This window comes from Malassezia restricta, chromosome IV, assembly GCF_003290485.1.
Source record: "Malassezia restricta chromosome IV, complete sequence".
NCBI classification, from domain to species: Eukaryota; Fungi; Basidiomycota; class Malasseziomycetes; order Malasseziales; family Malasseziaceae; genus Malassezia; species Malassezia restricta.
The window spans coordinates 266,730-290,821 of NC_040196.1; the positions used below are offsets into that span (position 1 = coordinate 266,730).

General features: G+C 56.8%; 22 protein-coding genes and 1 non-coding gene across 23 annotated transcripts; 12 read left to right on the forward strand and 11 right to left on the reverse strand.

Moving 5' to 3' along the window:
• Position 1: 1 nt before the first annotated feature.
• Positions 2–1,033, reverse strand: MRET_2524 (mitochondrial alcohol dehydrogenase isozyme III; the record flags this gene model as incomplete). The annotated part of the gene is made up of 1 exon (XM_027629151.1): positions 2–1,033. One exon carries the CDS (start codon positions 1,031–1,033, stop codon positions 2–4), a length of 1,032 nt encoding a protein of 343 aa, XP_027485013.1.
• Positions 1,034–1,215: 182 nt separating this feature from the next.
• Positions 1,216–1,819, reverse strand: MRET_2525 (DUF202 domain protein; the record flags this gene model as incomplete). Its single annotated transcript, XM_027629152.1, has 2 exons — positions 1,216–1,307; positions 1,339–1,819. The coding sequence occupies 2 exons, from the start codon at positions 1,817–1,819 to the stop codon at positions 1,216–1,218; spliced, it is 573 nt and encodes a 190-aa protein (XP_027485014.1).
• Positions 1,820–2,037: 218 nt separating this feature from the next.
• MRET_2526 (cytochrome c oxidase subunit 17) lies at positions 2,038–2,285 on the reverse strand (the record flags this gene model as incomplete). Its single annotated transcript, XM_027629153.1, has 2 exons — positions 2,038–2,191; positions 2,218–2,285. The coding sequence occupies 2 exons, from the start codon at positions 2,283–2,285 to the stop codon at positions 2,038–2,040; spliced, it is 222 nt and encodes a 73-aa protein (XP_027485015.1).
• A 247-nt stretch (positions 2,286–2,532) lies between these two features.
• On the forward strand, positions 2,533–2,967 carry MRET_2527 (large subunit ribosomal protein LP1; the record flags this gene model as incomplete). The annotated part of the gene is made up of 3 exons (XM_027629154.1): positions 2,533–2,543; positions 2,583–2,640; positions 2,704–2,967. 3 exons carry the CDS (start codon positions 2,533–2,535, stop codon positions 2,965–2,967), a joined length of 333 nt encoding a protein of 110 aa, XP_027485016.1.
• Positions 2,968–3,180: 213 nt separating this feature from the next.
• On the forward strand, positions 3,181–5,274 carry MRET_2528 (trehalase; the record flags this gene model as incomplete). Its single annotated transcript, XM_027629155.1, has 1 exon — positions 3,181–5,274. One exon carries the CDS (start codon positions 3,181–3,183, stop codon positions 5,272–5,274), a length of 2,094 nt encoding a protein of 697 aa, XP_027485157.1.
• A 23-nt stretch (positions 5,275–5,297) lies between these two features.
• MRET_2529 (uncharacterized protein) lies at positions 5,298–5,807 on the forward strand (the record flags this gene model as incomplete). The annotated part of the gene is made up of 1 exon (XM_027629156.1): positions 5,298–5,807. The coding sequence occupies one exon, from the start codon at positions 5,298–5,300 to the stop codon at positions 5,805–5,807; it is 510 nt and encodes a 169-aa protein (XP_027485158.1).
• A 201-nt stretch (positions 5,808–6,008) lies between these two features.
• On the reverse strand, positions 6,009–6,962 carry MRET_2530 (acetolactate synthase I/III small subunit; the record flags this gene model as incomplete). The annotated part of the gene is made up of 1 exon (XM_027629157.1): positions 6,009–6,962. The coding sequence occupies one exon, from the start codon at positions 6,960–6,962 to the stop codon at positions 6,009–6,011; it is 954 nt and encodes a 317-aa protein (XP_027484925.1).
• A 74-nt stretch (positions 6,963–7,036) lies between these two features.
• On the reverse strand, positions 7,037–8,638 carry MRET_2531 (oxidoreductase; the record flags this gene model as incomplete). The annotated part of the gene is made up of 1 exon (XM_027629158.1): positions 7,037–8,638. One exon carries the CDS (start codon positions 8,636–8,638, stop codon positions 7,037–7,039), a length of 1,602 nt encoding a protein of 533 aa, XP_027484924.1.
• Positions 8,639–8,850: 212 nt separating this feature from the next.
• MRET_nc0005 lies at positions 8,851–8,968 on the forward strand. The gene has a single exon (XR_003525362.1). It is a non-coding gene; the product is annotated as a U5 small nuclear RNA (small nuclear RNA).
• A 758-nt stretch (positions 8,969–9,726) lies between these two features.
• Positions 9,727–10,218, forward strand: MRET_2532 (regulatory subunit of the type I protein phosphatase; the record flags this gene model as incomplete). The annotated part of the gene is made up of 2 exons (XM_027629159.1): positions 9,727–9,979; positions 10,007–10,218. The coding sequence occupies 2 exons, from the start codon at positions 9,727–9,729 to the stop codon at positions 10,216–10,218; spliced, it is 465 nt and encodes a 154-aa protein (XP_027484986.1).
• Positions 10,219–10,593: 375 nt separating this feature from the next.
• Positions 10,594–12,111, forward strand: MRET_2533 (AHNAK nucleoprotein; the record flags this gene model as incomplete). The annotated part of the gene is made up of 1 exon (XM_027629160.1): positions 10,594–12,111. The coding sequence occupies one exon, from the start codon at positions 10,594–10,596 to the stop codon at positions 12,109–12,111; it is 1,518 nt and encodes a 505-aa protein (XP_027484985.1).
• Positions 12,112–12,199: 88 nt separating this feature from the next.
• Positions 12,200–12,955, reverse strand: MRET_2534 (uncharacterized protein; the record flags this gene model as incomplete). Its single annotated transcript, XM_027629161.1, has 1 exon — positions 12,200–12,955. One exon carries the CDS (start codon positions 12,953–12,955, stop codon positions 12,200–12,202), a length of 756 nt encoding a protein of 251 aa, XP_027484984.1.
• A 166-nt stretch (positions 12,956–13,121) lies between these two features.
• Positions 13,122–13,397, reverse strand: MRET_2535 (DASH complex subunit DAD4; the record flags this gene model as incomplete). The annotated part of the gene is made up of 2 exons (XM_027629162.1): positions 13,122–13,340; positions 13,371–13,397. 2 exons carry the CDS (start codon positions 13,395–13,397, stop codon positions 13,122–13,124), a joined length of 246 nt encoding a protein of 81 aa, XP_027484983.1.
• Positions 13,398–13,531: 134 nt separating this feature from the next.
• Positions 13,532–14,224, forward strand: MRET_2536 (ribosomal protein S21; the record flags this gene model as incomplete). Its single annotated transcript, XM_027629163.1, has 2 exons — positions 13,532–14,164; positions 14,195–14,224. 2 exons carry the CDS (start codon positions 13,532–13,534, stop codon positions 14,222–14,224), a joined length of 663 nt encoding a protein of 220 aa, XP_027484982.1.
• Positions 14,225–14,369: 145 nt separating this feature from the next.
• On the forward strand, positions 14,370–14,699 carry MRET_2537 (uncharacterized protein; the record flags this gene model as incomplete). Its single annotated transcript, XM_027629164.1, has 1 exon — positions 14,370–14,699. The coding sequence occupies one exon, from the start codon at positions 14,370–14,372 to the stop codon at positions 14,697–14,699; it is 330 nt and encodes a 109-aa protein (XP_027484981.1).
• Positions 14,700–15,017: 318 nt separating this feature from the next.
• On the forward strand, positions 15,018–15,638 carry MRET_2538 (protein ROT1; the record flags this gene model as incomplete). The annotated part of the gene is made up of 1 exon (XM_027629165.1): positions 15,018–15,638. One exon carries the CDS (start codon positions 15,018–15,020, stop codon positions 15,636–15,638), a length of 621 nt encoding a protein of 206 aa, XP_027485218.1.
• A 215-nt stretch (positions 15,639–15,853) lies between these two features.
• Positions 15,854–17,656, forward strand: MRET_2539 (amino-acid N-acetyltransferase; the record flags this gene model as incomplete). Its single annotated transcript, XM_027629166.1, has 1 exon — positions 15,854–17,656. The coding sequence occupies one exon, from the start codon at positions 15,854–15,856 to the stop codon at positions 17,654–17,656; it is 1,803 nt and encodes a 600-aa protein (XP_027484966.1).
• On the reverse strand, positions 17,653–19,401 carry MRET_2540 (plasma membrane protein involved in remodeling GPI anchors; the record flags this gene model as incomplete). Its single annotated transcript, XM_027629167.1, has 1 exon — positions 17,653–19,401. One exon carries the CDS (start codon positions 19,399–19,401, stop codon positions 17,653–17,655), a length of 1,749 nt encoding a protein of 582 aa, XP_027485050.1.
• Positions 19,402–19,472: 71 nt separating this feature from the next.
• On the forward strand, positions 19,473–19,978 carry MRET_2541 (AP-1 complex subunit sigma 1/2; the record flags this gene model as incomplete). Its single annotated transcript, XM_027629168.1, has 2 exons — positions 19,473–19,478; positions 19,505–19,978. 2 exons carry the CDS (start codon positions 19,473–19,475, stop codon positions 19,976–19,978), a joined length of 480 nt encoding a protein of 159 aa, XP_027484844.1.
• A 14-nt stretch (positions 19,979–19,992) lies between these two features.
• MRET_2542 (uncharacterized protein) lies at positions 19,993–20,433 on the reverse strand (the record flags this gene model as incomplete). Its single annotated transcript, XM_027629169.1, has 1 exon — positions 19,993–20,433. The coding sequence occupies one exon, from the start codon at positions 20,431–20,433 to the stop codon at positions 19,993–19,995; it is 441 nt and encodes a 146-aa protein (XP_027485048.1).
• A 13-nt stretch (positions 20,434–20,446) lies between these two features.
• MRET_2543 (EKC/KEOPS complex subunit PCC1/LAGE3) lies at positions 20,447–20,839 on the reverse strand (the record flags this gene model as incomplete). The annotated part of the gene is made up of 3 exons (XM_027629170.1): positions 20,447–20,606; positions 20,635–20,778; positions 20,805–20,839. The coding sequence occupies 3 exons, from the start codon at positions 20,837–20,839 to the stop codon at positions 20,447–20,449; spliced, it is 339 nt and encodes a 112-aa protein (XP_027485049.1).
• Positions 20,840–20,967: 128 nt separating this feature from the next.
• On the forward strand, positions 20,968–22,761 carry MRET_2544 (ATP-dependent DNA helicase PIF1; the record flags this gene model as incomplete). Its single annotated transcript, XM_027629171.1, has 1 exon — positions 20,968–22,761. One exon carries the CDS (start codon positions 20,968–20,970, stop codon positions 22,759–22,761), a length of 1,794 nt encoding a protein of 597 aa, XP_027485056.1.
• Positions 22,762–22,764: 3 nt separating this feature from the next.
• MRET_2545 (translation initiation factor eIF-2B subunit beta) lies at positions 22,765–24,087 on the reverse strand (the record flags this gene model as incomplete). Its single annotated transcript, XM_027629172.1, has 1 exon — positions 22,765–24,087. The coding sequence occupies one exon, from the start codon at positions 24,085–24,087 to the stop codon at positions 22,765–22,767; it is 1,323 nt and encodes a 440-aa protein (XP_027485047.1).
• Between the last annotated feature and the right edge of the window lie 5 nt (positions 24,088–24,092).

The following is a 24,092-nucleotide window of genomic DNA, read 5'->3' on the forward strand; positions in this document are numbered from 1 at the left end:
TTTACTTCACAGCAGGGCCCTGGTAACGAGGGTTGCGCAGCACGAAGCGGTAGCGCACGTCGCCCTTGTCAAGACGGTCAAAGGCCGTGTTCAGGCCCTCCTCGTTCATCTCGAGCTCCTCGATCATAGGCACAATGTTGTTGCGCGCACTGAACTCCAGCATCTGGCGGTGGATCAGGCGAGGAGCCACAAGGCTGGCCTTCACGCAGAGCTGGTTCATCAGAAGGCTCGCGTACGGCAGCCTCATCTCGTCAAAGCTGACCGACAGCGGCACAATCGTGCCGTTGCGCTTCATCACGCTAAAGTACAAGTCCCAGTCAGGCAGGAAGCTCGTGGTGACAATCAGCGAGTTCACCGGCTTGACACCCTCAAACTTGGGGTTCTCCTTCGATGCCACAAACTCGTGCGCACCAAGCTGCATCGCCTGCTCACGCTTGCTGTTGGTGCCGCTGAACACCACAACCTCACATCCCATCTTCGCAAGGTACTGCACAGCCAAGTGACCCAGACCACCAAGGCCCAGCACACCCACACGGTCGTTGGCCTTGACGCCGGCGTGGACAATAGCACCATACACCGTAGAGCCACCACACTGGAAGGGACCAGCGGAGCGCAGGTCCATGCCCTCAGGAATCTTGTGCACATAGTCGGCATCAATGACAGCACGGTCACCAAAGCTACCAAAGTCGAGGTCCTTGACACCGTACATCGTGCGCTCAGAGCACAGCGTGTCCCATCCCTCGAAGCAGTGGTCGCAGTATCCACAAGACTTGTGGTTGTAGCCCCAGCCGGCGCGGTCGCCTACCTTGAAGTTCCGCACCTCCGAACCCACTTGCGAGACGACACCCACACCCTCGTGACCGAGGACCATGTCCGCCTTGCGGTAGTGCAGGTCGGTACCACACAGGCCCGAGTACACAATGTCGATCACGACATCGTGCGGGCGAAGCTGACGCGTACCGCCCTTGGCCTCGATGATCTTGCCGCTGGGGGTTCCTTTGAACACTGTACCCAAATCCACGGTGGCTGACATTTCTCAATTGTCGTGTGACAACAAGCGGCATTTTGCCCGGGGCCTATTTAAGCCAACATGGCTCGTGTGGAGGAGGGAATACGGCGCCACCTTTCCCGCGGCCGCGGACGTCCGAGCGGGGGAATAGGATCTCTGCCACGTGCTGTTTCACACTCATCGCAGGACACGACTACGAGACGCTACTACTCCAAATACTGATGCACGGCCACAATGAAGTTGGCCAGCACGGCGATGAAGGTAGCACCACACACCAAGGGGGGGCCAATCAGGTCGTCTAGATCGTTAGTCAAATAGGCCACACATACCGAAACTGCCCGGCCAGCGCATCTTGATGAGGGTGACGCGGCGCTGATAGCTATACAGACCCCACAAAAGCACAAAGGCAGAGATCAGAGCGTACACCAAGCCAAACGTGCGAATAGCCTTGGCCGCACGGGGACGGCCCTCATAGTCTGGCACCATGGGGTCCGTCGACGTCTTGGGGTCGTAGTATGTGGCTGAGTTGAAGAGAGCAAGCGCGAGCGTGCCCAGAAGCAGCGACGCACGTAGCCACGAGATCCACGTTCGCTCATTCGCAAACCAAACTTTCGCTTCCACTTTGACAGGCGTCACGACAGGACGCGGCTTGGGAACAGGAATCGAGTCGTCCTCGGTGCCTTGGTATGAACGCTGGCCCTGGCCATGCAGCAAGGGGCGTGTCTCGTCGGACGACACATGCCTCACTTGGTTCACCATATCTGCTGCGCGCTCGTAGATGCGCGTGAAATAGTTGCCTGTCGACGCCATTCCACTAACGGACACAAGTCAGCGTTTCAGCGCAAGGCCGTCGCCGATGTTGCCTGGGCGTGCGCGGACCGCGGCGGGAGCCGCATCGTAAGCCACGTGGTGTGTGCACGTGTGCACGACCTTGCGTTAGGTACCACGTGGCTATGCACGACCCCTCCGCTCTAGGTGGCGTCGTCGTGGCGGTTGCGTGTCTTTGGGGGTATGAACATGCCGATCTATCAAATGTTGAATCCTAGCGATGCCATGCACGCGCGATGACGCTTGACTAGCTCTTCACACTTTCGTGCCGATTCGCCATGCTCCTCCACGCTGTGGCCGAATCGAAGGAAGCAATCATCACGCGCTGCCTTGGTTTCAGGGCATGCACAACAGCTGGGCGTGAGTTGCAGGATACGTACGGTTTAATTCCTTTGGGGTTGAGCTCTGTCACAAGGTGCGGTGCGGTGCCGGGCTTAGACGTGGACATGGTGAGGGTCCGTGGTCACGTCGTAATGCGTGGAGGTGCGCTTGTGTGGCGGAGGAAGGCCTGCGTAGCAGGACAGCCATCTCCACATGTGGAGGATGACGTCCCAGGCCGTGGCCCACGCGCCCCGGCCAGGGATGGGTTTCACGTGAATCTGTATAGTCGTCACGTGGAATGTCAGTGGGCCTTCGCACCTCGTTCTAGGCCGCCATACTCTCTCTCTCCCTACCGAGCAAGACTACTCATCGCCATGGCTTCTGCGTATGTATGCGGCATACGAAGCGACGCTAACATTTGCAGTGATCTCGCTTCGACTTACGCTGCTCTGATCCTCGCTGACGAGGGTCTTGAGATCACGGTATGTATGAGAGGGCGACGTCGTGTCACGGCGTCGTCTATGCCACAGATCTAACACGAACAGAGCGACAAGCTTGTTGAGCTCACCGCCGCCGCTGGCGTGCCCGTGGAGCCTATCTGGGCCCAGCTGCTCTCCAAGGCCCTCGAGGGCAAGGACGTGAAGGACCTGCTCACGAACGTGGGTGCCGCCGGCCCCGCTGTGGCTGCTGCTCCTGCTGCCGGCGCTGCCGCTGGTGGTGACGCTCCTGCTGAGGAGGCCAAGGAAGAGAAGAAGGAGGAGGCGAAGGAAGAGTCGGATGACGACATGGGCTTTGGTCTCTTTGACTAGTATGTACCACCTTGTGGCCGCTAACGTGCTAGAATGTATGCATACTCTTCCCTACTTGCATGGTGTTCCCACTGTGCTGTTCATCACCCACATAGGTGCCTAGTGCGTGTTGTGTCGTGCACAATGTGAGTAGCCAAAATATACGCCGATGCCTTTGGCTCCCCTGAAGGAAAGACGTCTTGTGGAGGTGGCGGAATGCCGTGCCGACCGACGATGACGACGCCCTGGGAAGCGGAGGCGCGCCTGCCGGCCATGCCTCGGCCTGCCACGCCGCAGCGCTCCATGAGCATGTTGCATCACGTAGGGCATGCGGCACCCGTGAGTGCGGACCGTGCCCCGCTGCTACGACGCTTGAGCACGGATCAACAGTCGACAGAAAAGCCGCTGCTGAGGGAGTTTTCCGTCGACGTTGAGGAGACGTTCCAGCGCCTGCTCGAGCAGGAAGACACAGATGGAGATATGCAGATCAGCATTTCCGACCGCGGTCCCAAATCGATCACCCTCAAGACCGTCAAAGGCACCACCGCCGAGGTGCGCGGCACGTACATGCTAGCGAGTCTGCTGCAAGAATTAGCTCTCGCCAAAGACCGCGGTGAGCGGCACATGGTGATTCGTGAGGCGCAGCTGGCCGAAGATCCCATTCATCGACTGTCGCGCATGATTCGCACCATGTTTTGGGATAATCTGACGCGTCGGATTGATGCCGAGGGTCTGGAAAAAGTGTTGCTCGATCCCAAGAACCGGTCGTCGCATCGTCGTCAGCTTCTGTATGTCCCGGAGAACGAGCCGGATATGTTGGCGTACTATCGCCGCGTGGCGCAGGAGCGCCCGGATCTCAAGCTGGACGTCGAAGCGCTGCCCACGCACTTTACGCCCGAGTATGTTCGTGACCTGAACCAGCGGCCGGGCCTGCTGGCCATTGCGATGGAGAAGCAGGTGGACGAGCTCACGGGCGCGGTAGACATGAAGGGCATCCCGTTCGTGGTGCCGGGCGCGCGCTTCAACGAGCTGTACAACTGGGACAGCTATTTTATTGCGTTGGGTCTGCTCGAAGACGGGCGTCTGGACCTGGCCAAAGGCCCCGTGGACCACTTTGTCTTTGAGATTGAGCATTACCACAAGATCATGAATGGCAACCGCTCGTACTACCTGCTGCGCTCGCAACCGCCGTTCCTGACCGACTTTACGCGGCGTGTGTACGCGCGCCTGGTGGCAGACGAACCGTCGCGGGACCACAAGCCGTGGCTGAAGCGTGCGCTGTGTGCGGCGATCAAAGAGTATCGCACGGTGTGGATGAGTGAGCCGCGATGGGATCCAGCGACGGGCCTCTCGCGGTACCATCCCGAGGGTCTGGGTGTGCCGCCTGAGACGGAGGCGTCGCACTTTACGAACCTGCTGCGGCCCTACGCCGAAAAGTACCAATGCAGTGTGAATGAGTTTACGCGCATGTACGACCATGGCCAGGTGCACGAGCCAGAGCTGGACGAGTACTTCCGCCATGATCGCGCCGTGCGTGAGAGTGGGCACGACACGTCGTACCGCGTCGAGCGGCGGTGTGCGAACCTGGCGACGATCGACCTGCAGGCGCTGCTGTACAAGTACGAAGTGGACATCGCCGAGCTGATCCGCGACGAGTTTGACGACGACCTGGACGGCGAGCACAGTGCCGTGTGGTTCGAGCGCGCCGCGTTCCGCCAGCGTCAGGTCGACACGTATTTGTGGAACGAGGGCAAGGGCCTGTACTTTGACTATGACCTGTGCCAGCAGGAGCAGAGTGTGTATGAGAGCGTGACGTCGTTCTGGGCCATGTGGGCCGGCATGGCGTCCGAGGCGCAGGCGCGGCGCATGATGCGTGTCTCGCTGAGCAAGTTTGAGGCGACAGGCGGCCTCGTCACAGGCACCGAAGAGTCACGCGGACCCGTGTCGTTGGCGCGGCCCAACCGGCAGTGGGACTATCCGTACGCATGGCCTCCGCACCAGATGCTGGCATGGGAAGGTCTTGCGCGGTACGGCTACATGGACGATGCACGCCGCCTCGCCTACCGATGGATGTTTATGATCACGACGGCATTTGTCAACTTCAACGGCATCGTGCCGGAAAAGTTTGACGCTGTCGCCCTGAGCCACCTCGTGACGGCCGAGTACGGCAACCAGGGCACCCAGTTTGCCTATGTGCCTCGCGAAGGCTTTGGATGGACGAATGCCAGCTTCCAAGTGGGCTTGACGTACCTGACCTCGCACATGCGCAAGGCCGTCGCGGCCTGCCAGCATCCAGACGACTTTTTCCACCGTTATCGACATTTGTAGAATTCGAGCCCTTTTTCTCCACCATGTCAGATCGTGCCGAGCAGCGACGCACGATTGTGTCGCTCGCCACGAGACCGGTGTCGTTTCAGGTCCTGGGCGAGGCACTGGGCATGGCGCCGGATGCCGACGCGCTGCTGGATCTGGTCATCGAAGTGCTGGCGCTAGGCATGGTCCGTGGTCGGATTGATGGCGTGCGTGGCTACCTTGACGTGGTGTCGTGCATCGCGGAGCCCCAGGACGTCGACGCACTAGCTACGGCGCTGCATGCATGGCGACGAGATGCATATGCAGCATTGAACGACCTCGATACGCAGCTGGCTGAGCACCGTGGATACGTCCGATCTCTGCCATCGCGCGAAGTCTTTCTCGAAGCACTAACGCCACAGCGGCTCGGCAAGCGTGCGCGCTGTTCATCGCGATCCCACGAGGACGAGTCTTTGGCAGCTTCGAGCGGACCGATGCCACACGCGCGCTCCTATCCTGCCAGCTCGTCGCACGCCGCCCCCGCCCCGTCTGATCCACATGGCTCATAGGCGGCTCGGATCGGCCTGGCGCAGGCCGTCCGTGCTCAGTTACATGCATCTTCCTGGCCCAGGTAATGGACACGCACGCTTCCGCACGCCAAGCTGGCCCACGCGGCGCTCTCGACCACAGGCACGCGAGGCACAACGAGCGAGGCACCCTGTGCTTGGTTTCGTGATCGATGTCGCTATGCTCTCTATCGACCTTGACGATCATCCAGGCGGCAGCATCGACGCGTCCATATCGACGCGGCGGTCCAGCTCCTCGCGGTCTGACAGACTCTTCCACGCCGACTTGATGGGCGTGCGCGGCAAAACCATCGTACCAGAGCGTGAGAGCTCGAGAATGCCAAAGGGACGCATCAGCTTGTAAAAAGCGTCGAGGCGCGTCGTCTTGGCACACAGCTGCACAATCACGCTGGCGTCGCTCACATCGACGACTTCGCCGGAGAACTGCCCGGCAATCGCAATAATCGAGCGTAGATTGTCGTTCTTGATGGAGAGCGCCTGCGTCGACGTGAGCGCCGGCTGCATCGGCGGCGCACTGTGCTCGTCAGCCTGCGCCACAGCATAGTCCACTTCGTGCTCGGCCTCCTCGGCCAGACCCAAGTGATTCTGCTCATAGTACTCAGGACCGAGCGTCGATACCTTGACAAGCATAATCTCACGCTCAATCACATCCGTGTTGGTGTAGTCCACTACGGCCCACACCGGCACCAAGTCCTCCAGCTGCCGACGCACCTGCTCGATCGTGCCTTCCTGGCCACGCAGCACAATACACATGCGCGACAAGTCCTGTACATCCGTCGCACACACCACCAGCGAATCGATATTCACACCACGTGCGGCCAGGCAGCCAGACACACGAGCCAGTACACCCGGCTCATCCTGCACAAACATATTCAGAATATGACGCCGAAACGGCTGTGTACTGGGCGGCGGCGTATTGTACAAGATATTGCTCACCGCCTCGCCCGCTTCCATTACAGGACGATCCAGGTGTGGCAGAGGTGGCAGTTTGCGGTGAGGATGCTGCAGCTTGTGCTCCATCGCCGACGTGCTCGTGAGTCGGTCGTGGCCCTTAGCCGTAGAATACAGCCGCATCACACGCAACGCTCGCCCAGCTGTATGCCACGCGCTGGACGAACTCCGCATCAGGCTCCCCATCGTGGTCCCAGGCTGGCCTGGGCTTATGAGTCACGCTCTGGGGTGGGGTACGGATCACGTGATACAAGGCCAGGCTACAAGTCCTCGGCCGCTAGGCCCGCTACGAGAGTGCGGAGCGCTTGGAAGGCGGCGCCCCACGTCCTTGTCACATAGTCATACACAGCAGATGCGTACGAAGACGTCTTCTTGCGGCTGTTAGGCATCGCCGTTTCCTGGTACATCGTGCGGAACGTCTCAATCGCTTGGATGCTCTCCGAGATGCGGTGCGCCGTGTTGATCAGCGCGACCAATTCATTGCGTCCTAACACAATATGGGGCTGGTCCTCCGTCGCCTCAAAGGCAAATAGAAGCCGCAGTGCCGTACCTAAACCTGTCACCTGCACCTTGCCCCACAATCGGCACTTGTCGCACCCCACACAGTCCATAATCCGCGAAATGTTGCGGAAGTGGAGACGGAAGTCCTCCTTGAGCGCCAACGTCTCATAGTTGTGCAGCGGATCATCATTCAGCTCAAAGAGCTTGTGCTCATCAAATGAGGGGCGGCCCTGTCGAGCCACCTGCAACAACTCATTGAGCTGCCTTCTCGACTCTTCGTCCACAATCTCATCGCCCTTCCGCATCGAAAACTTCTCCAAGTACTCACCTGCCTTGGACAACGCTCGCATCAGCAGCACATAATTAAAGTACACATTTTGCAGTCGCTCTGGATGCTGCGAAATACGCGTAATAAAGCAGCCCAAGTCTGGGCCCCAGGTCTTGGTATCGGGGTCGAGGTACTCGTTGCAAATGTGGATAGAGATGGATGCATGCAGACCCGATATCACACGGTAAAAGACCCGCTTTTCCAGGCACTGCTCTGTCGACGCCGGGTCGACGGGTGATTTGACCGAGTCAATCAGCGACTCAAGCGAGCCACTCTTCGTGGGCGGGTGATCAGGATTGAGCAGCGTAGCAGGGACCCCCTTGAGCGTGCCCAACATCTGCTTTTGCATGGGGAACCGAGACGTGTCGCCCGAATTCTGACGAGGCGGCTCCGTCCATTTGACACCGCCAAAGCAATTCTCCTCATAAATGCTTCGCCACACACGATTGGCACTCGCCCCAGCATAGCCCGTGAATCGCTCAGGATTTTTCATCAGGTCAACAAATATGGCATCCTCCGTCATATCCTGGTCATCCAACTGACAAAACTGGGTCTTATCCGCATCCAAGTCAATATCCTCCGCAGAGCGTTCCAATTGACTTAATCGGTAAGACCGGAACTCTTCCGGCATATCTTGCATACGCTCGACTGTACACGCCCTGTTTATACACAGCTGATCTTCTCGCCAAAAAGGACATTCCCTGAACAGGTCCACCACAAAGTACCGAAAGTACTTCGTCTGACGCAATTTGTCCAGACGATGAAAAATATGTCGCGCATTCCACTCCTCAACGCTTTCATAATCTGAGCACGCATCTTGAATCTGCCCGGTAGGTCGACATATGGGCTTGTATTCGGCGTTACTATCCTGAGCTGATATCCGACCTAGTGGATCCAGCACCTCTTGCAGCAGGCCAGAGTTACTTTCCTTACCTGGATCCAGCTCCACCACACTCGGACTGTTATGAGATAAACCGAATTGTGCGAATACAAATAACGCAACTACTACCCGTGGTAGCATAGGGAGTCGCATCCGCCACAACGGCAATTGCAGCGAGTCTTGGCCAGAGTGGCGTGGTACACCGTGGAAGACCGTGCGAGACTTGTTCAACGTGGAGGGTTGACCCACGTGTACAAAGTCCGCAGTGCATAACGGCCAATGCAATTCATGTGACCGACCTTCAAAGACTCCGGCCGAAAACCTATATAAAGAAGCACTACGCAACCCTACCCTTCCCCTTACTCTGCTGCTGTGGAACCCTCTCCAATTACTTGAACCTCGCCTTTTACTAGATTCAACCGGGTTGGTTCCACATTTAGAGCAGCATGACACACTTTTTTGCACTGGTTTCCTTCGAAATCACTTTGTTTAGCTGCTGCGTCGGGAAGCTCTCTGTGAGAGAAGCCCGTCGCGGCAGCCTTTTTTTTTTAGGTCTCCTCTGTAGAGTCACGTGAGCATGTTTTCTGTCCTCGTCCCAATGTGTCGTATCTGTACACTGTCCAATTGTATAATGCTACCCTCAATTTCCTATACATGCTCACACATATGACAAATAGCGTCTATCAGAGTTGGACGGCCAATCCCCCCAACGACTACCGAGCAATTCGCAAAAATCCGAACGTCCCAGAATAAAATCCCAAGAACCCAAACAGGCCTCGAAGCAGTCGAAGGGCAACAGATCATCGACGGACGTCAAAGGCCCACTTATCCCTCACTGGCTAAAGGGAGTTGGCAGACCCCACGGGGCCATAACGTCCGGGTTTCATCGACTAGACTGAAATTTGTGACATGCGTTTGAGCACGAAAGATCCGGTTATCGACTTTATTAAGTGATTCCGTAAAGCTGAACGATGGTTAGGCTCTGCTCTTGCATGACGTTCTGATACGTACTATGATCTTAAGGAGACCCGAGAGTGCAAGACTAACCCTCTTATATAGGTTCATGACCTCCACTCCTTTTTTTTTTTTGCTGCCTTTGCTGCTTTGTTTCATTGGCAACCGTTGCATGCGTGTGGAATTATGCAGGCCGTTGCGTTTGTGTCGCTCTGACTGCGGCACGCGCGTCCCACATCGACATTGTACGTGCGAAGGCGTTTGAAGGTGCGCAGCAGTGGCGAAACATGCTTGATCAAGCTACGTCCGGACGGGACGGATCGAGTCGATCTGATTCACATGGGTCAAGGACTCTTACCATAGAGAGGCATGCAACTCCCGAGGCAGATTCATTCGCTGACACACATGTCGGCACGCTTTATCTGCAAGGCACTCAACCCGATAACCAAGACGTGCCATCTCGTCGGCGGAGTAGGCAACGAGTAGTGTGGACCGAAGACACAGTGGACAATGAGGGATGCGGGAAAAAGAAAAGTAAAAGTACGTGCATTGCTACTCACATTTCTGTCTGTTGTATCTATCATAAAAAGAGAGCCTTTGATGAATCATCATCTGAAAGCTCTGCAAGTTCTGACGGCGATGGCTCTGAACCTGACATATCGTCATCGGACGACGACGAGCCTACTTCCGCTCGTTCATTACCGTCGTCACATACACATGGTGCTGGCTGTTCGCATTCATCCAAGCCACCGCCTCGTAATGCGTATGAGCGTTCTTAGTCACATCGATGTAAAATAGTATATACATTGCCACCGCGCAGCGCCAATGCCAAGCTCTTTGATCGCGTGACGCCTGCAGTGCCTGCCCTGGGGACTAACGGCGTTGGTTGGGCCCACTCCCCTGTGTGGAGGAGCCTATTACCCACCACGGGGTTGCGCAGACTACGCACGACTGTGCATAAATCCTTTTCGCAGAGGTACTATTGGCGGAGTAGGATTGGGCGCAAGCATGCATACATTGTCCAATCAAAACACTGTGGCAAGATCTTCACATGCCGACGTAGACCTATACAGGCCGCGTTTCGGCATTGCAGAAAGGCACGCGTGGCTCGTTATCCGTATACTATTTGCACTGCATTTGGCTCGCTCGTGTCGATGCCTGGTAATGGCGGTATGGTAAAACCAACGCATCTTCCTCATCAGAAAGTGCGAGGCATGCAAAGGCTCCGTCGTCAGGAGCTAGACCCTGATGCTCGTCCGCGCATTACACGCACTACTGATTATGATGGTGATCCCGCTACTGCGATAGTGGCGCCTTATTCCACACGGTATGACGATGACGGTGACCCATCCACCACGCTCGTACGTACACTTAGCACCTTGGAAGGCAATCGTGCCTCCATTCGTTCTATCTCCAGGAGTTTAAAAAGCGATGGCATGTTTACTGCCACTGACGCTGATGGTGACCCTATCATAACCCCATCGAGCACATCAAGTTCTAGCACTGGTACTGCAACTGCAACGGAAGGCGCTGGACGCACCAGCAGCTCGAGTATCACCGATACGTCTCCATCCCCCACCAGCACGTCTAGTATGTCGAGCACATCGTCCTCGTCATCCAGCTCACCTCGCTCCTCGTCATCCTCGTCGTCGTCCTCTTCATCTTCGACGTCGTCTTCTTCATCTTCGTCGTCTAGGCAAAGAAACAGCTCATCTGATGGCTCAAGCACATCTACGAGGTCGACAATCGATCCTGCTACTGCTGCACCCTCCTCTGCGAAGCCGGCTCAGACTGGCTCTCCAAAAAGTCTTTCTTCCGATGATGACTCACACGCTGGTGCCATTGCTGGTGGTGTGGTCGGTGGTGTGGTCGGTCTCGCAGTAGTGATCGCCTTAGCGGCTCTTCTTGCATGGTATCTTCGCCGTAAGCGCAGTAGCGCTGCACCGACCGCCGCTGAGCCAACGGATACCACCGAGTTCCCGACTGGCTATGACGATTATGACCCCTCCGGTGGCGGGTCTAACAATGTGGTACACAGGCCCGTATTTTATGATGCGCCTGCCACCGCACCTGAACAATCGGCGCCGGCCAGTGGTATGCAAGAACTGCTTGCGACGGGCGCTGTACCGGGAGCTGGCGCCGCTGCAGCAGCTCCTGCTAATACGTCACCGCCATGGCCAGCAGCACCTGCACCTGCACCTAGAGGAACACCACCTGTCTCTGCACCCAATGTGCCTGCAAAGACAAACACTCCTCGTGATATCAGTAGCGGCAGGCTACAAAACGCTGCGGACGAAGCCGGTGTACAGCGCCAGACGTCGACTCGTCCTATGATGCAAGCTCCTGTTGCCATACCAGCGACTGACTCGCAACGCACGCCGAAGCAGACGACTACCAGGCCACGTGTGTCTCCCGCATATGCCGCAACCCCCCCTCAGGGTGTGCAACGTACCAGTGGTGGAGCAACTACGCATGCTACGGAATTTTATGAGCCGAACAACCAGATGCTCTCTGCTACATACGAGGATGCGTGGGCTAGTTCGGATAGTCCCTACGGCCGTGCAGGTGTTGGCCGTGTGATGGAAGAGGATCCACCCCCACCACGTGCTTTCCACATGCAGCCTGGCCAAGTGTACACTCATGCTTCTCCGCTGGGTGCATTCACGCATTGATGAGGTGTATATGGTCTGTAGTGTTAGATGAAGGTTTTATGGAAACTTGGGACCAGAAATGTTAATAGAGTTGGCTGAAGTCTATAGATCACAGGAACGAGAGACAAATGAAGATCATGGCTAAGAGCATAAGAGAAGAGGCAGGTGCGGTCAGGGAAGTTCCATCACCGTCGCCTTTGTCGGCCTCAGTGTCATTGCTGACGCTGACTTCCAATATGGCCACGCCACCATCTGTTCCAATGTTGTGGTTCAGGTCATTTTTCGAAACACCCTTGAGCAGGGACTTGTCCATCTTGATTTGCTTTGTCGTGAATTTTTTGCCATTCCATGAGCGCGGCTGAGAGGTGGCATTCTTTACAATCATATCACGGCCCTGGTCGTAGCCGTTAGACACGAGGTCGTGGTGGTACTTCAAAGCCTTCTCTACAGAAGCAGCAATAAACACAGCTTTCGTGTTGGCTTTGTCACCCACCTGCATCCAGTAGCGGAAGTGATTGCCACCCACGATCGCTTCGACAGAGCCAGGGTGCTGACGCATAAGACCAGCCTGTTCCGTGCTGCCACGTCCATCGCCCAGGTTGGCTGACTGCTTACCATTGCCTTGTACTTTCCCCACAAAAGAGTCGGGGTCATATCCAATGGCTTGGCCAAAGTCCACAAAGCCCTTCTCGCTCAACACGTATTCGTCTGATGTGCCAGAAATAATCACATTAAGTGGCTCTTTTTGCTTGGTGAGCATGCTGCCTCCATTTTTTGAAGGTGACTCGTAGCTACTCGAGGCTGCAAGAACAGCATGTACAGCCACCAGTGCAAGCAGAGTGCGGTGTAGAAACTTGACGAGCATATGTCGGTGGCGGTAAGACGCTAGTACCCCGCCACCCGTACGTCACTTTCGTTTAGTCAGAGCCCAATCGCACGGCCGTTGTACACACTCGGCTGGGAGCCCAAGACCAGCATTCTCCTGCCTTGCATATTTCGTGTCATGTATCTACTATACAATATCGATGCTGTTATGGATGGGATAAAGACGATGTCGCACTGCTTCCCTCCATATTCTGTAGATTGAAGTCCACATTGCGGTGGTATCCATTCCACATTTCTGCGACAATCGTAATGTCTTGATTATGCTGATTAATGTCGGCCACAGACCGATTCATCTCCCCCAGTGCCTCATTCAGCAAATCCACATTTTTGATAATGCGCTCTAGCAAAAGAGCTTGACGTTCCTCCTAAATCATGTCAGATAGTTGAGTACGCACGTATGGGTTCTCAATGGCTGGCGGCATGGCGCCGAATGTCGACGCGAGTGTAGGGCTCGCGCCCATCGAACTTGAGCCCCTAGCGCGTTTCGACATGAATCACGTGACAACCATATTGGATGGTCTAGCCAGTCGGTCTTTTGTCGAAGGTTATCATGACCATGCGCCTGCTAGCCTCGAGGGTCGCGGCGCCCTTCATGCGAGGCATGTCTTTGCGTGCATCTTTTGCTCCTAGCACAAGAATGCTAAGCTCCAGTGCACACCGTATGGATGGTTCGTCTTCTCCGAACACAGCGCCTTCTGAAGACAAACCGTTGAGCGAGCAGCGCGGTGACAAGAATAGTGATGCATCGCGCGCCGATCTGTGGAATCAAATGCTGAATACCATTATCATTGATTCACCCGAAAAGACTTCATTCAAAACCGAAGGCGCTGCCGTCCCACAAAGCCGCTTTGGCGATTCGTTCCCTTCTAATATGAATAAGCGCGCTGGTCCACAGCCTTTGTCTGGCATGCTGGATCAACTTGATGCTGAGTTCCGCGAGCGCCCAACGTTTGGATTGCCGGCACCCAGCACCCCGACGACTGGTCGCTCTGTAGCCATGTCTACTTCACTAAACCACACATCAGCTGTATTGTATCGCCAGCTCTCGAGAATTCTAAGCCGAAACAATGTTCGCCGTGAGCTCAAGTTGAATGAGCGCTATGAAAAACCCAATCAGATGCGCCGCCGTAAGCGCTCTGAACGCCATCGTCGACGCTTTGCTGACATGGTACGAAAAAAGGTACAACTGGTGCGTATCACGTCTCATCTAACGATTCAGATTATGACACTCAAGTCGCGAAACGCATGATGATCAACATCCAGGCGACAGATATCCATACTAGATAGGCAAAAATCCAACCGCATCATTTTGCCACGTGGTTCATGCACCCAGTTGCCCTCTTCCAACACGTCCAACCTGCACAGGCGATTGCCGGGCACCTCGCACTGGAAGTATGCTGCAGCATGCAGTGCCAAGATTGTCCATATCACGACAAATGGTAGCCAGATCATGGCGCTCTTTGCGCGTGCCATATAATCGAGGTATGTCACACAGGCCATCTGAGCCTTTGCCTGAAGACACTACACCTGCTATGTGGCAACGTGTTGCGCAGCTTATCGCTGGCACAGTTGCTACGGGCTCGTTTGCTTATTTTGTTCTATTGGGCGATTTTGGCGAAGGTGATCACTGCTTTGTGCCCATTCGACAAGCTCTGAATGTGGACGCACCCGCGTGGCGCGCCAAGTTATGGCCTCGCAGCAACGAACAACGTACATCTTCTTGATACTATGAAGGAAAAAGACAGAACATCTGTTATGTGCTATGCGAATATGGGGTGGTGCTCAAATTAAATTGTGTTATAGCAACATGTTTCACCTACGTAAGACGTGGCGGCTGCTTCGCTCTCCCTTTTGGCGCCTGCGCTGCAGCGGGATGGGGCCTTGCAAATAGATGGATCTTGGGCCAATACGATGACTGCCTCGATGCCCTCCATATTCGGCCGAGTGAGCTGCACGCGCCAGAACGACAATGCGTGGTGTCCAGTCCCTGGCACGACATTTTGGGGTCGTCGCTGTACTTTGCTTGTTTCTCGCTCTTGACGATGCGACCAGCCATGTTGGTGTGGCTCATCGCCACCCTTTTGCTCGGTCATGTCATGGCAGATCTAGCAACAGAAAAGCGGAATAGAAAAATTGAAGGAACATGGTCCAGCGGCGCAGGTAATGTCATGACAGGGCAGGATGAGAAGGGTGTAGCATTTTTCAATCCCATGCGACGCCATTTCACGGTGCCACCCACGGCAGGATATTCTTACAGCTTCACCAAGGATGGACATTTCGAAATGGCTCAATTCACATACCAAACGAATCCCAAAGATGTTCATTGCTTTAGTGCGTCACTTGTATGGCAACACGGCACGTATAAATACGATGGTACCAACATTTACATGTCGCCATACAAGGGCGACGGTGCTATCCAGACGATGGGCGAATGCCTTGATCCGCAAGTACAAATGAATTATTACGCCGAGAAAGAGGTGGGTGCGAACGTGACTGTCTATACCGACAATGACATTGTCTTTTATCCTGACGAATCGATGTATGTTCTTCAGATGCATAAATTCAATGGCAAACCCCTTCCCAAAATGTACTTGCGCTACCGCCCACCTCGCATGATGCCCACGCGGTCCATCTTTAAGCAAGTCATCGGCGCTCCTGGATAAGCTTCCCTACGTATTTGTTCCATAGAATGCCTCTTGTGCTTATATTCCCTCGTCCTACTATGGGTAGTGTATCCCACCTCGAACCGCGTCCTGCGATGCTACGGCCGCGGCAGCGGGTGTGCTGCACTCTGACTAAGCATGGAGGACAATCCTGCTTCGTTCTGGGCAACTACCTGCGGCCGTTCGTACAGTGCGTCCTACGTCTTCGTTGCATCATGTCGCGTGTCCCCCGACTTGTGCTGGAGGTGCTCAAGTCGCGTGCGACGCTCCGGGATTCGAAACCGTACCTCTCCATGTTTACGCAGCGACAGCCTACCCCACCAGTGCCTCGATCTGCCGCCCAGGACCGTGCGGTGTTGCATGACAAGGCACAATCCATGTCTGACTCACCTCCCTTGAGCCTTGCCACGGATGCTACCAGCACAGCAGATCGAACGTCTCGTACAGTGCCCTCACTAGATAAAACATATACCGCGCTCGTCAAGCTACAAGGGCCATTTTCTGATCGTCAACTTGGGTCTATCGCAGAGGGTTTGGTGTATCTACAAAAATTAGGGTTGATGTGCGCCATCGTCTTGGACCACGACTCGTGGCCACGTTCATATCCAGAAGCGCTGGAGGACGAAGACCTCCTTTCGTATACCTCATCATCTCCCGAGACGTGTCGGGGTCTTCTAGAGGCAGGTCTGCGAAAACGCATGGTCCAAGAGCTGTGGCGCGTAGCCGATGCCTTGACGGATGCCGGTGCTTCTTCGTGGCCTCATACCGATGCTGTCATGTGTATCTCGTCGCATCTGTCGAACATGCACCTGGTGGGCGATGCTTCCTTGCACAATGTATATCGGGCCTTACGAGGAGGCCACATACCCATCATCATGCCGATGGCTCTATACGAGCCACCGAACGAGCATACGCTGCGGAATGTATGTGTAGATGCGAATCAGGTGATGGTTTCGCTGTCGCGAGAAATGTCGTCCGAGAACCAGACGGAAGATCTCACGCCTCTTCGACTCATGGTGATCTCACGCGAAGGCGGTGTTCCGTCGCACGCGAGGAATGGCCATCCGCATCTCATGATCAATTTGGCATCCGAGTACGAATCCATACGCGCGTCCTACATCTGGAACGAAACGCATCCCGCCGCGCTGAGCAACTTGACTATGCTGCGCGACTGTTTGGCATACATGCCTCATGTGGCCTCCGGCCTTATGGCGTCGCATCGATCGCCACAGAGTCTCGTGGCTAACCTGATCACCAACAAGGCCGCGTACTCGCCCAGCTTGCCACCGCGCTTACTCGCTGCGCGCCGGGAGATGCGGCATATGCCGACGGTGGTGCGTGCCGGTATGCCTGTCAGTGTGATGACTCGGTGGCAAGACATTGACTTGGGCCGGGTGCAAAAGGTTCTCGAGAGCAGCTTTCACCGCAAACTGGACGCCCCGGCGTACTTTGCTCGCCTAGAAAAATGTCTCGACTTTATGATCGTGACAGGCGATTACGAAGGCCTTGCCATCGTGACGCGTGAATATGCGCCGGATGATCTGCCGCATACGGAACCGATCGCGTATCTGGACAAATTTGCCATCCTGCCCTCGCTACAGGGCAGTGGCGCCGTCGACTTTTTGTGGAATGCCTTGCGTGATGAAGTGCATGGCCTCGGCCTGCTCGATGCTCTGAACAACAATGGCGGCCACAACGGCATCGGTCAAGGCCGGGATCTGGTCTGGAAGAGCCGTGCGGCGAACAAAGTCAACCGCTGGTACTTTGAGCGCAGCAATGGATTCATGACCCTGCCTGGTCCCCCGCCCCATTGGTACCTATTCTGGTGTGATGCGGAAGACCGGCTGAAGCGGTATGCTGGAGAGCCCGTCGTGTCCCCTGGTGCTCGGTTGGATGACGTGTGGACCAATGCGTCGGAGACGGCGCCGATGCTTCCGATTATTGTGCCTGAGGAGCAGGGTCGGTGGGATCGGTGGGCGCGATGTCTCCAGCGCATTCCCTCAGCATGGAAAGCCTAGTAAGGTTTCCATATACCCCGCCGCCATTCCTCTGCGCGGTACTCGTACATGAGCTGCGCTGCTATAAACAGCACAACAATGAGCTGGAGCAGGCATACGCGCCCTGCTCCTGTCTCCACCATCTGAGACCACACGAACTGTACGCCATCGAGCCCAATCACAAACCCAACGAGGTTGGCCGAGATCATCATGAACATGTTGGCCACGGTGCCCAGGGCACGAACATGGCGGAACCATGGGCGTTGGCCATATACCCTACTAGGCACCAGGGAGCGGCCCACGATCTCTGGCACCAGGAACAACACAATCAGCCATGCCCACGCCAGGAGCGTAAAGGACAAATCATGCCACAATGCCACGAATGTAAATACGACAAGGGACGATACCAGCTGGCGCTTGGCACCGCCCAATGGGATGTAGATGTAGCGCACGACCCACAAATTGTAGCTCCTGTGCCACGCACGCCAAAAGCGCAGCGCGGAAGGGCTGTTGGTAATGGACCGGATCACGTTTTCTGGCACATCCACGCCGTCGAGCAGGGCCCACAAGCGAAACAGGCGCCATGGCACCACGAGCTTGAACCACACGAACTCCAAGGACCAGAAGCTGAGAATGGCCATCTCCATCGGCGTGTAGGCATCCCACACACCTGCTGTTTTGATCGCATTGACGTACATGTAATGCAGCATGAACTCGATGCTCAGCACAGCAAAAAGACAGCGACAGGCGTACACGGCTATGACCCGCACGGGGATATGCAGTGGCTTGCATACCTGGGACCAAAAGTCGTTGAATGTCACGATGGGACCCGCGATAAACAGAGGGGGATACGAAAGGTATAAGAGCTGTGCCGTGAGAGAGTAAGCCGGCAATTCGTGCGGCAGATGCATGCGGTCCTTAGATGGCACGCCCGTTGGCACTGGTTTCGTGCCACGCCGGCATCGCGCCCATACGTAGTCGAGCGCAAAGCTCACAAGTCGCAGCATAGTAAAGTTGTAGCTGATGTACCAGCGCGGTACCAGACCCGCATATGTATCGAGCCATGCGAGGGAGGGCCAAAACGTCGCGAATGGCATGCCGTTGGTATAAAAGACCAAGAATAGCATCCCCCCATTGTATGCCCAGATCATCGCTTGGACGATGTGCGGCGGCAGCCACGCTGCACTGGAGGCAAGCACATAGTTGAGGATGCTGAACACGAAAAGCTTTACGGCATTGATGCCGTGGAGCGCCGTGACAAAGACGGCGCCCGTGACGCCCAAGAAAGCCATGCGCACATGCTGAGCGTGGGGACCACTCCTGCTCGCGATCCATCGCACCAGACGCGACAAGGCCGCATACGACAGCATCAATACAAGTAACAAGAGGCCATGATCACGCAGGAGACGGTACTGGTGGTCGCTATTGTCGCGCATGCGACCGCCCATCCAGCCATCGACGAGGTAGTAATAGTACTTGGCATATTCAGGTCGAGAGGGCGAGCTTAGGTACATGGGCACATAGATCATGTAGGGAATCACCAGGGCCGCGGCCACGTAGTAGAGGTAAAACTCCCACGTCGTCCAGTGCGGCGGCGACGGCGGTGGCATGTCTGACGCCTGTGCTTTACTGGTATCTTGTGCGGGCTCCGTAGCGTATGCATTCGGCGTCAGAGACGTGACATGGCGCATCCGCGCCCCGACCGACGAAAGACGCGGATGTGGATCGTCTCCGCCCGCCTGTGTGGCTAGGTGCATGGGCAGCATAGGACCAGCCCGAGGCGTGGTGGGTAGTGGAGGCGTGTAGAAAGCAGGGAGCTACGTTGCCTTCCACCAGCATGGCGGTACGTACGTCCTACTGACGCCGCAGATCCAGTGGGTGCTCCTTATATCGCGCCAGGGCAAGGTGCGCCTGTCAAAATGGTACGGGACTATGAGTCAGAAGAGCAAGGCCAAGATTGTGAAGGATATTACGCAGATCATTCTCGCGCGGCGCTCTCGTATGTGCAACTTTGTGGAATACAAGGAGAACAAGGTGGTGTATCGTCGCTACGCATCACTGTTTTTTGTCGCAGGCATTTCGCCGGACGACAATGAGCTCACGACGCTCGAAGTGATCCATCGATTTGTCGAGGTGCTCGACCGCTACTTTGGCAATGTGTGCGAGCTCGATCTCATCTTCAACTTCCAAAAAGCCTACCAAGTGCTGGATGAGCTTTTGATGGCGGGTGAGCTGCAAGAGTCGAGCAAAAAGTCCGTCTTGCGCGTCGTGATGCAGGGCGATAACGTAGAAGAGGCGGAAAACGAAGACAACCTGGCGCGCATCGGCAGTCGGTCTGGTTAGCATACCCTATGTAATTAATTGACGGGCTTGACCAAACCCTGTGATAGCTTATAGTACACGACCGTGGCGTCGTTCGACATCATGGCCAGCAGTACGTGCGTGGTCGCTGCATCAGGCGGGAGGTGCGCGAAGAGCTCGGTGAACATGTGCGTGTCGACCGTCTGTTCCAGCTGCAGCGGCACGACGACTTGCCGGTGCTCGCTGGCGTCAGGCGCCTCGCCCACGAGGATCGCCCATCCCGGCTTGCCCAACGACGCCGTGTCGCGCACATCCAAGGCACGCCATCGCGCGGCATACTTGAGGTCCACGTACGTTTGGAATAGCGCGCCTGCCTGCGCGGGATACTTGGCACACAGCGGCTCGACGGCGGCATAGGCCGCGTGGCGCTCGGCGTGCAAAGGTTCCGCCATCGAGGTGGAAAAAAAGGCGTGGCCCACCACGCCGCCATCCCACATCTACCCGTCTGCCCTATCCAGCCAACCCTACCGACCCTTGTTCTACAGCGCCCGTATGCAGATCCGTGCCGCCTGTGCGCAGCGTATCCATCGTGCGCACAATCAAGGCGGCATCGTCCAGGAACGAGTTGAGCGAAAGACGCAGATGTCGAAGTGTCGTCGCATGCATCCTCCTACGCCGTAAGTCGTGTCCGTACGTACACATGCAGCGTCACTGTGCCATTCTCGCCTTCTTCTATGTCCATCTTCTTTTGCACATCGTGAGGGCGTAGCTCCTTATCCACTTGGATCACCCGCTGAATCGTCGTGGCCACATCACGCGTCGGGCATGGCAGCTGTACAGATCTATCGCGTCAGCAGGGCCTACGCACACATGATGCCGCAGGGGCACCGACGCTGTCGCCATCAAAAGAGCCGCCTCGCGCCCGCAGCGCCTCCCAGGGACGGCGACTCACGTGGCTCGACACGCGCGCGCGAGTCGCGTGGGTGTGTCACGCCCCTTTTTTTCCCACCCCAACACCGAACCGGCGGGCCATGGCTGAGGATTCGCACCCCATTCGCTCCGGCTTGCGCATGCTCAAGCGCTCCTGGAGCTCGAATGAGAATGTGCCGCCGCCACAAAGCTCGCCGCCGGTGATAGATTTGTGTTCCTCACCGCCACGGCCTGAGGCCAAGCACCGCAAAATCTGTGACGCACCCTTGCCGGCTCGGCCATCGCCGTTCCACATACCACCGCGCAAGGCTGACGGCGATGACGACGATTTTCTGCCGCTTGGTGACCAGGCTCCATTGATGCCGCGGAGTCGGTCGTCCTCCCCGGTCAAGACCTCCAACATCAATGCGCTTGTCAAGCCTCTGATGGGCGCGCGCTCGCGCTCGTCCACGCCTCAGATACCCACTTCATCCGTGCCTACGTCTCCAGAGAAGCGCTCGATTGCTCGCGTATTTCTCTCGCCTGAGCAGCAGAGTGTGCTGGAGGCGGCTGTGAAGCACGGCAAGAATGTGTTTTTCACAGGGTCGGCTGGCGCCGGAAAGTCGTATCTGCTTCGCCAGATGATCCACGACTTGCACGCCAAGTACAGCAAGTCGTCCGGCGCCGTTGCCATCACTGCCTCGACGGGCATTGCCGCGTGCAATATCGGCGGTATCACGCTGCACAGCTTCAGTGGCGTGGGCATTGGAACGGGGACAGTGGAGCAGCTGTGTCGCTATGTGCGTCGGAACCGCAATGCCGTGACGCGCTGGAAAAAGACCAGTGTGCTTGTGATTGACGAGGTCTCGATGATCGATCCCAAGCTGTTTGAGAAGCTCGAGTGCGTGGCACGCCACATTCGGCAGTCTGTGAAGCCGTTTGGCGGCATCCAAATCATCATGTCGGGCGACTTTTTCCAGCTGCCCCCCGTGTCGCAGGGCGCCACGAGCTTCGTGTTTGAGTCGCCCACCTGGTCGCAAGTGATCGAGCAAAAGTTCAATCTCACGCAAGTATTTCGGCAGCGCGATCAGCAGTTTGTGAACATGCTCAACGACATGCGTCTCGGCAAACTCGCGCCGGAAACGATCCAAGCCTTCTCGAAGCTCGAGCGTACGCCATCCCTGCCAGAGGGGATCGTGCCGACGGAGCTGTACGCCGTCCGATCCGACGTCGACAAAGCCAACCAGATGCGCTTGGATGCACTGCAGACGGAAATGCGCACTTATACCAGTCTCGACGATGGCTCCCTCCCTCCCGATCAGCTGCAGCGCACGCTGGAAAACTTTATGCCATCACGCCGCATCGCTCTCAAAAAGGGCGCGCAAGTCATGCTGATCAAAAACGTGGACCGCGAGTTGTCCAACGGATCGGTCGGCACGGTCCTCGATTTCGTCGACGACGAGTCATTCAAGGAGCTGTACGGGGAAGAAGACGCGCCCGACACGCTCCTGCGCGCCGAGCGTGCGCCGGGTGCCACGCGGCAAGAAAGCAAGACGGAGCCTCGGCCCGCACCGCGCTGGCCGCTCGTCCGCTTCCACCTGGTCAACGGACGCACCCGCGACTTTCTCGCGCGTCCCGAGGCGTGGAAGACCGAGGAGCCGTCCGGCAAGGTCGTGGCGTCTCGGACCCAAGTGCCCCTCATCCTGGCATGGGCCATGTCGATTCACAAGTCGCAGGGTCAGACACTGCAGTACTGCCGCATAGACCTTCGTCGCGTGTTTGAAAAAGGCCAAGCGTACGTGGCGCTGTCCCGTGCGACGTCTCTCGACGGGCTGCAAGTGATTGGCTTCCATCCCAGCAAGGTGATGGCCCATCCCAAAGTCATCGCGTGGAACCGCCAAGAATTCGCTACATAGACCCTACAAATTGAGGTCCTCCTCATGGTAGTTTTCCTGGATCAGACGGTACACGTACGACGGCGGGTGCTCGCCCACATTCGTGATGATCACGTCCAAGTCACTGGGTGAAACGATGTCCCACAACGGATTCTCGATCTCAGCCCGCTCGGCGAGGACCCGCGACGACGCATAGTTGACGAGCTGGGACGTCGGACCCTGGTTGCCCGTGCGCAGACGCTCTGGGCCGACCCACGACCAGTCCGGCGAGATTTTGAAGACACCCGCGAGCGCCACGACAGGCGTGCTATGCTCACGCGCGGCCATGGCAATGGCCATCGATCCGATCGTAGCCAAGATCCCGCCATTGGCTAGCACACAGCGCGCGCCAAGAATCACTTTCGAGACACGCGGCATGAGCGCATACACGTTCGAGTCCGGTACAAGCAGCACAGACAGGCCATCGGACGCCAGGGCGCGCGCCATCTCATGCCCGGAAAAGGCAGGCGCTGACTCAGGAACGACAGCGATAAACTTGCGGTGCTTGGCGGCGGCGCGCAAAAACGTCTGGACGGTCGGCGAGTAGCCGAGCGTCAGAATGACTTCGCCCGAGTGAATGTGGTCGCGCGCGTCCTTTGCAATGCTGGTATCGACCGAATCAAACTCATCCAGCAGCTCCTGAATCGCCTGGATGAGCAGCGGTTTGAGTTGGTAGGCATGCGACGCGGTCGCACCGGCCGGCTGCGGCGCCGGCTCGTCATCCGACGACATGGAGTCGGACATGCGCAGCGACGGCGAGTCGTTGCCATCCTGCAGCGGCGACTGCACACCGTAGGGAGACGACACGAGCGCATGGTCCATCGGGGGCAGGACTAGATCGGAAATCGAGAACGACCGGGATGGCGTCGCTGGCACGCTGATATCTGACATGGACGCATGCATGGATGTAGCCGGTGAAGTGGGCATAGAGACCGACAGCGCAGCAAGCGATTGTACCACCGACGCATGCGGTTGCAGCGGCGGACGAGTCGTGCCAGCGCCCAGCGTACTCGTCAGGGCCTTGGCCTCCTCGCGCAGCAGGAACAAAATACGCCGCGTCACATTCCCGATCACAGGCTCAAACGGCTGCGCCTCCTGCAGATAGTGTCCGACCGTGCGAATCAAGCCCACCAGCTCGTCCAGCTGCGATACTTTCGTGGCGCTCACGACGGCACGCAGCGTCTTGGCCGTGGCCTCCGCGATCGCCTCCGTCGACACAAATTGGTGCCGTCGCAACTTATTCTCAAGCTCCTTGACGGCAACGAGCGAGAAGCGGTCCCGCAGCACCTGCTCAATTCCCTCGCTCATAGGGG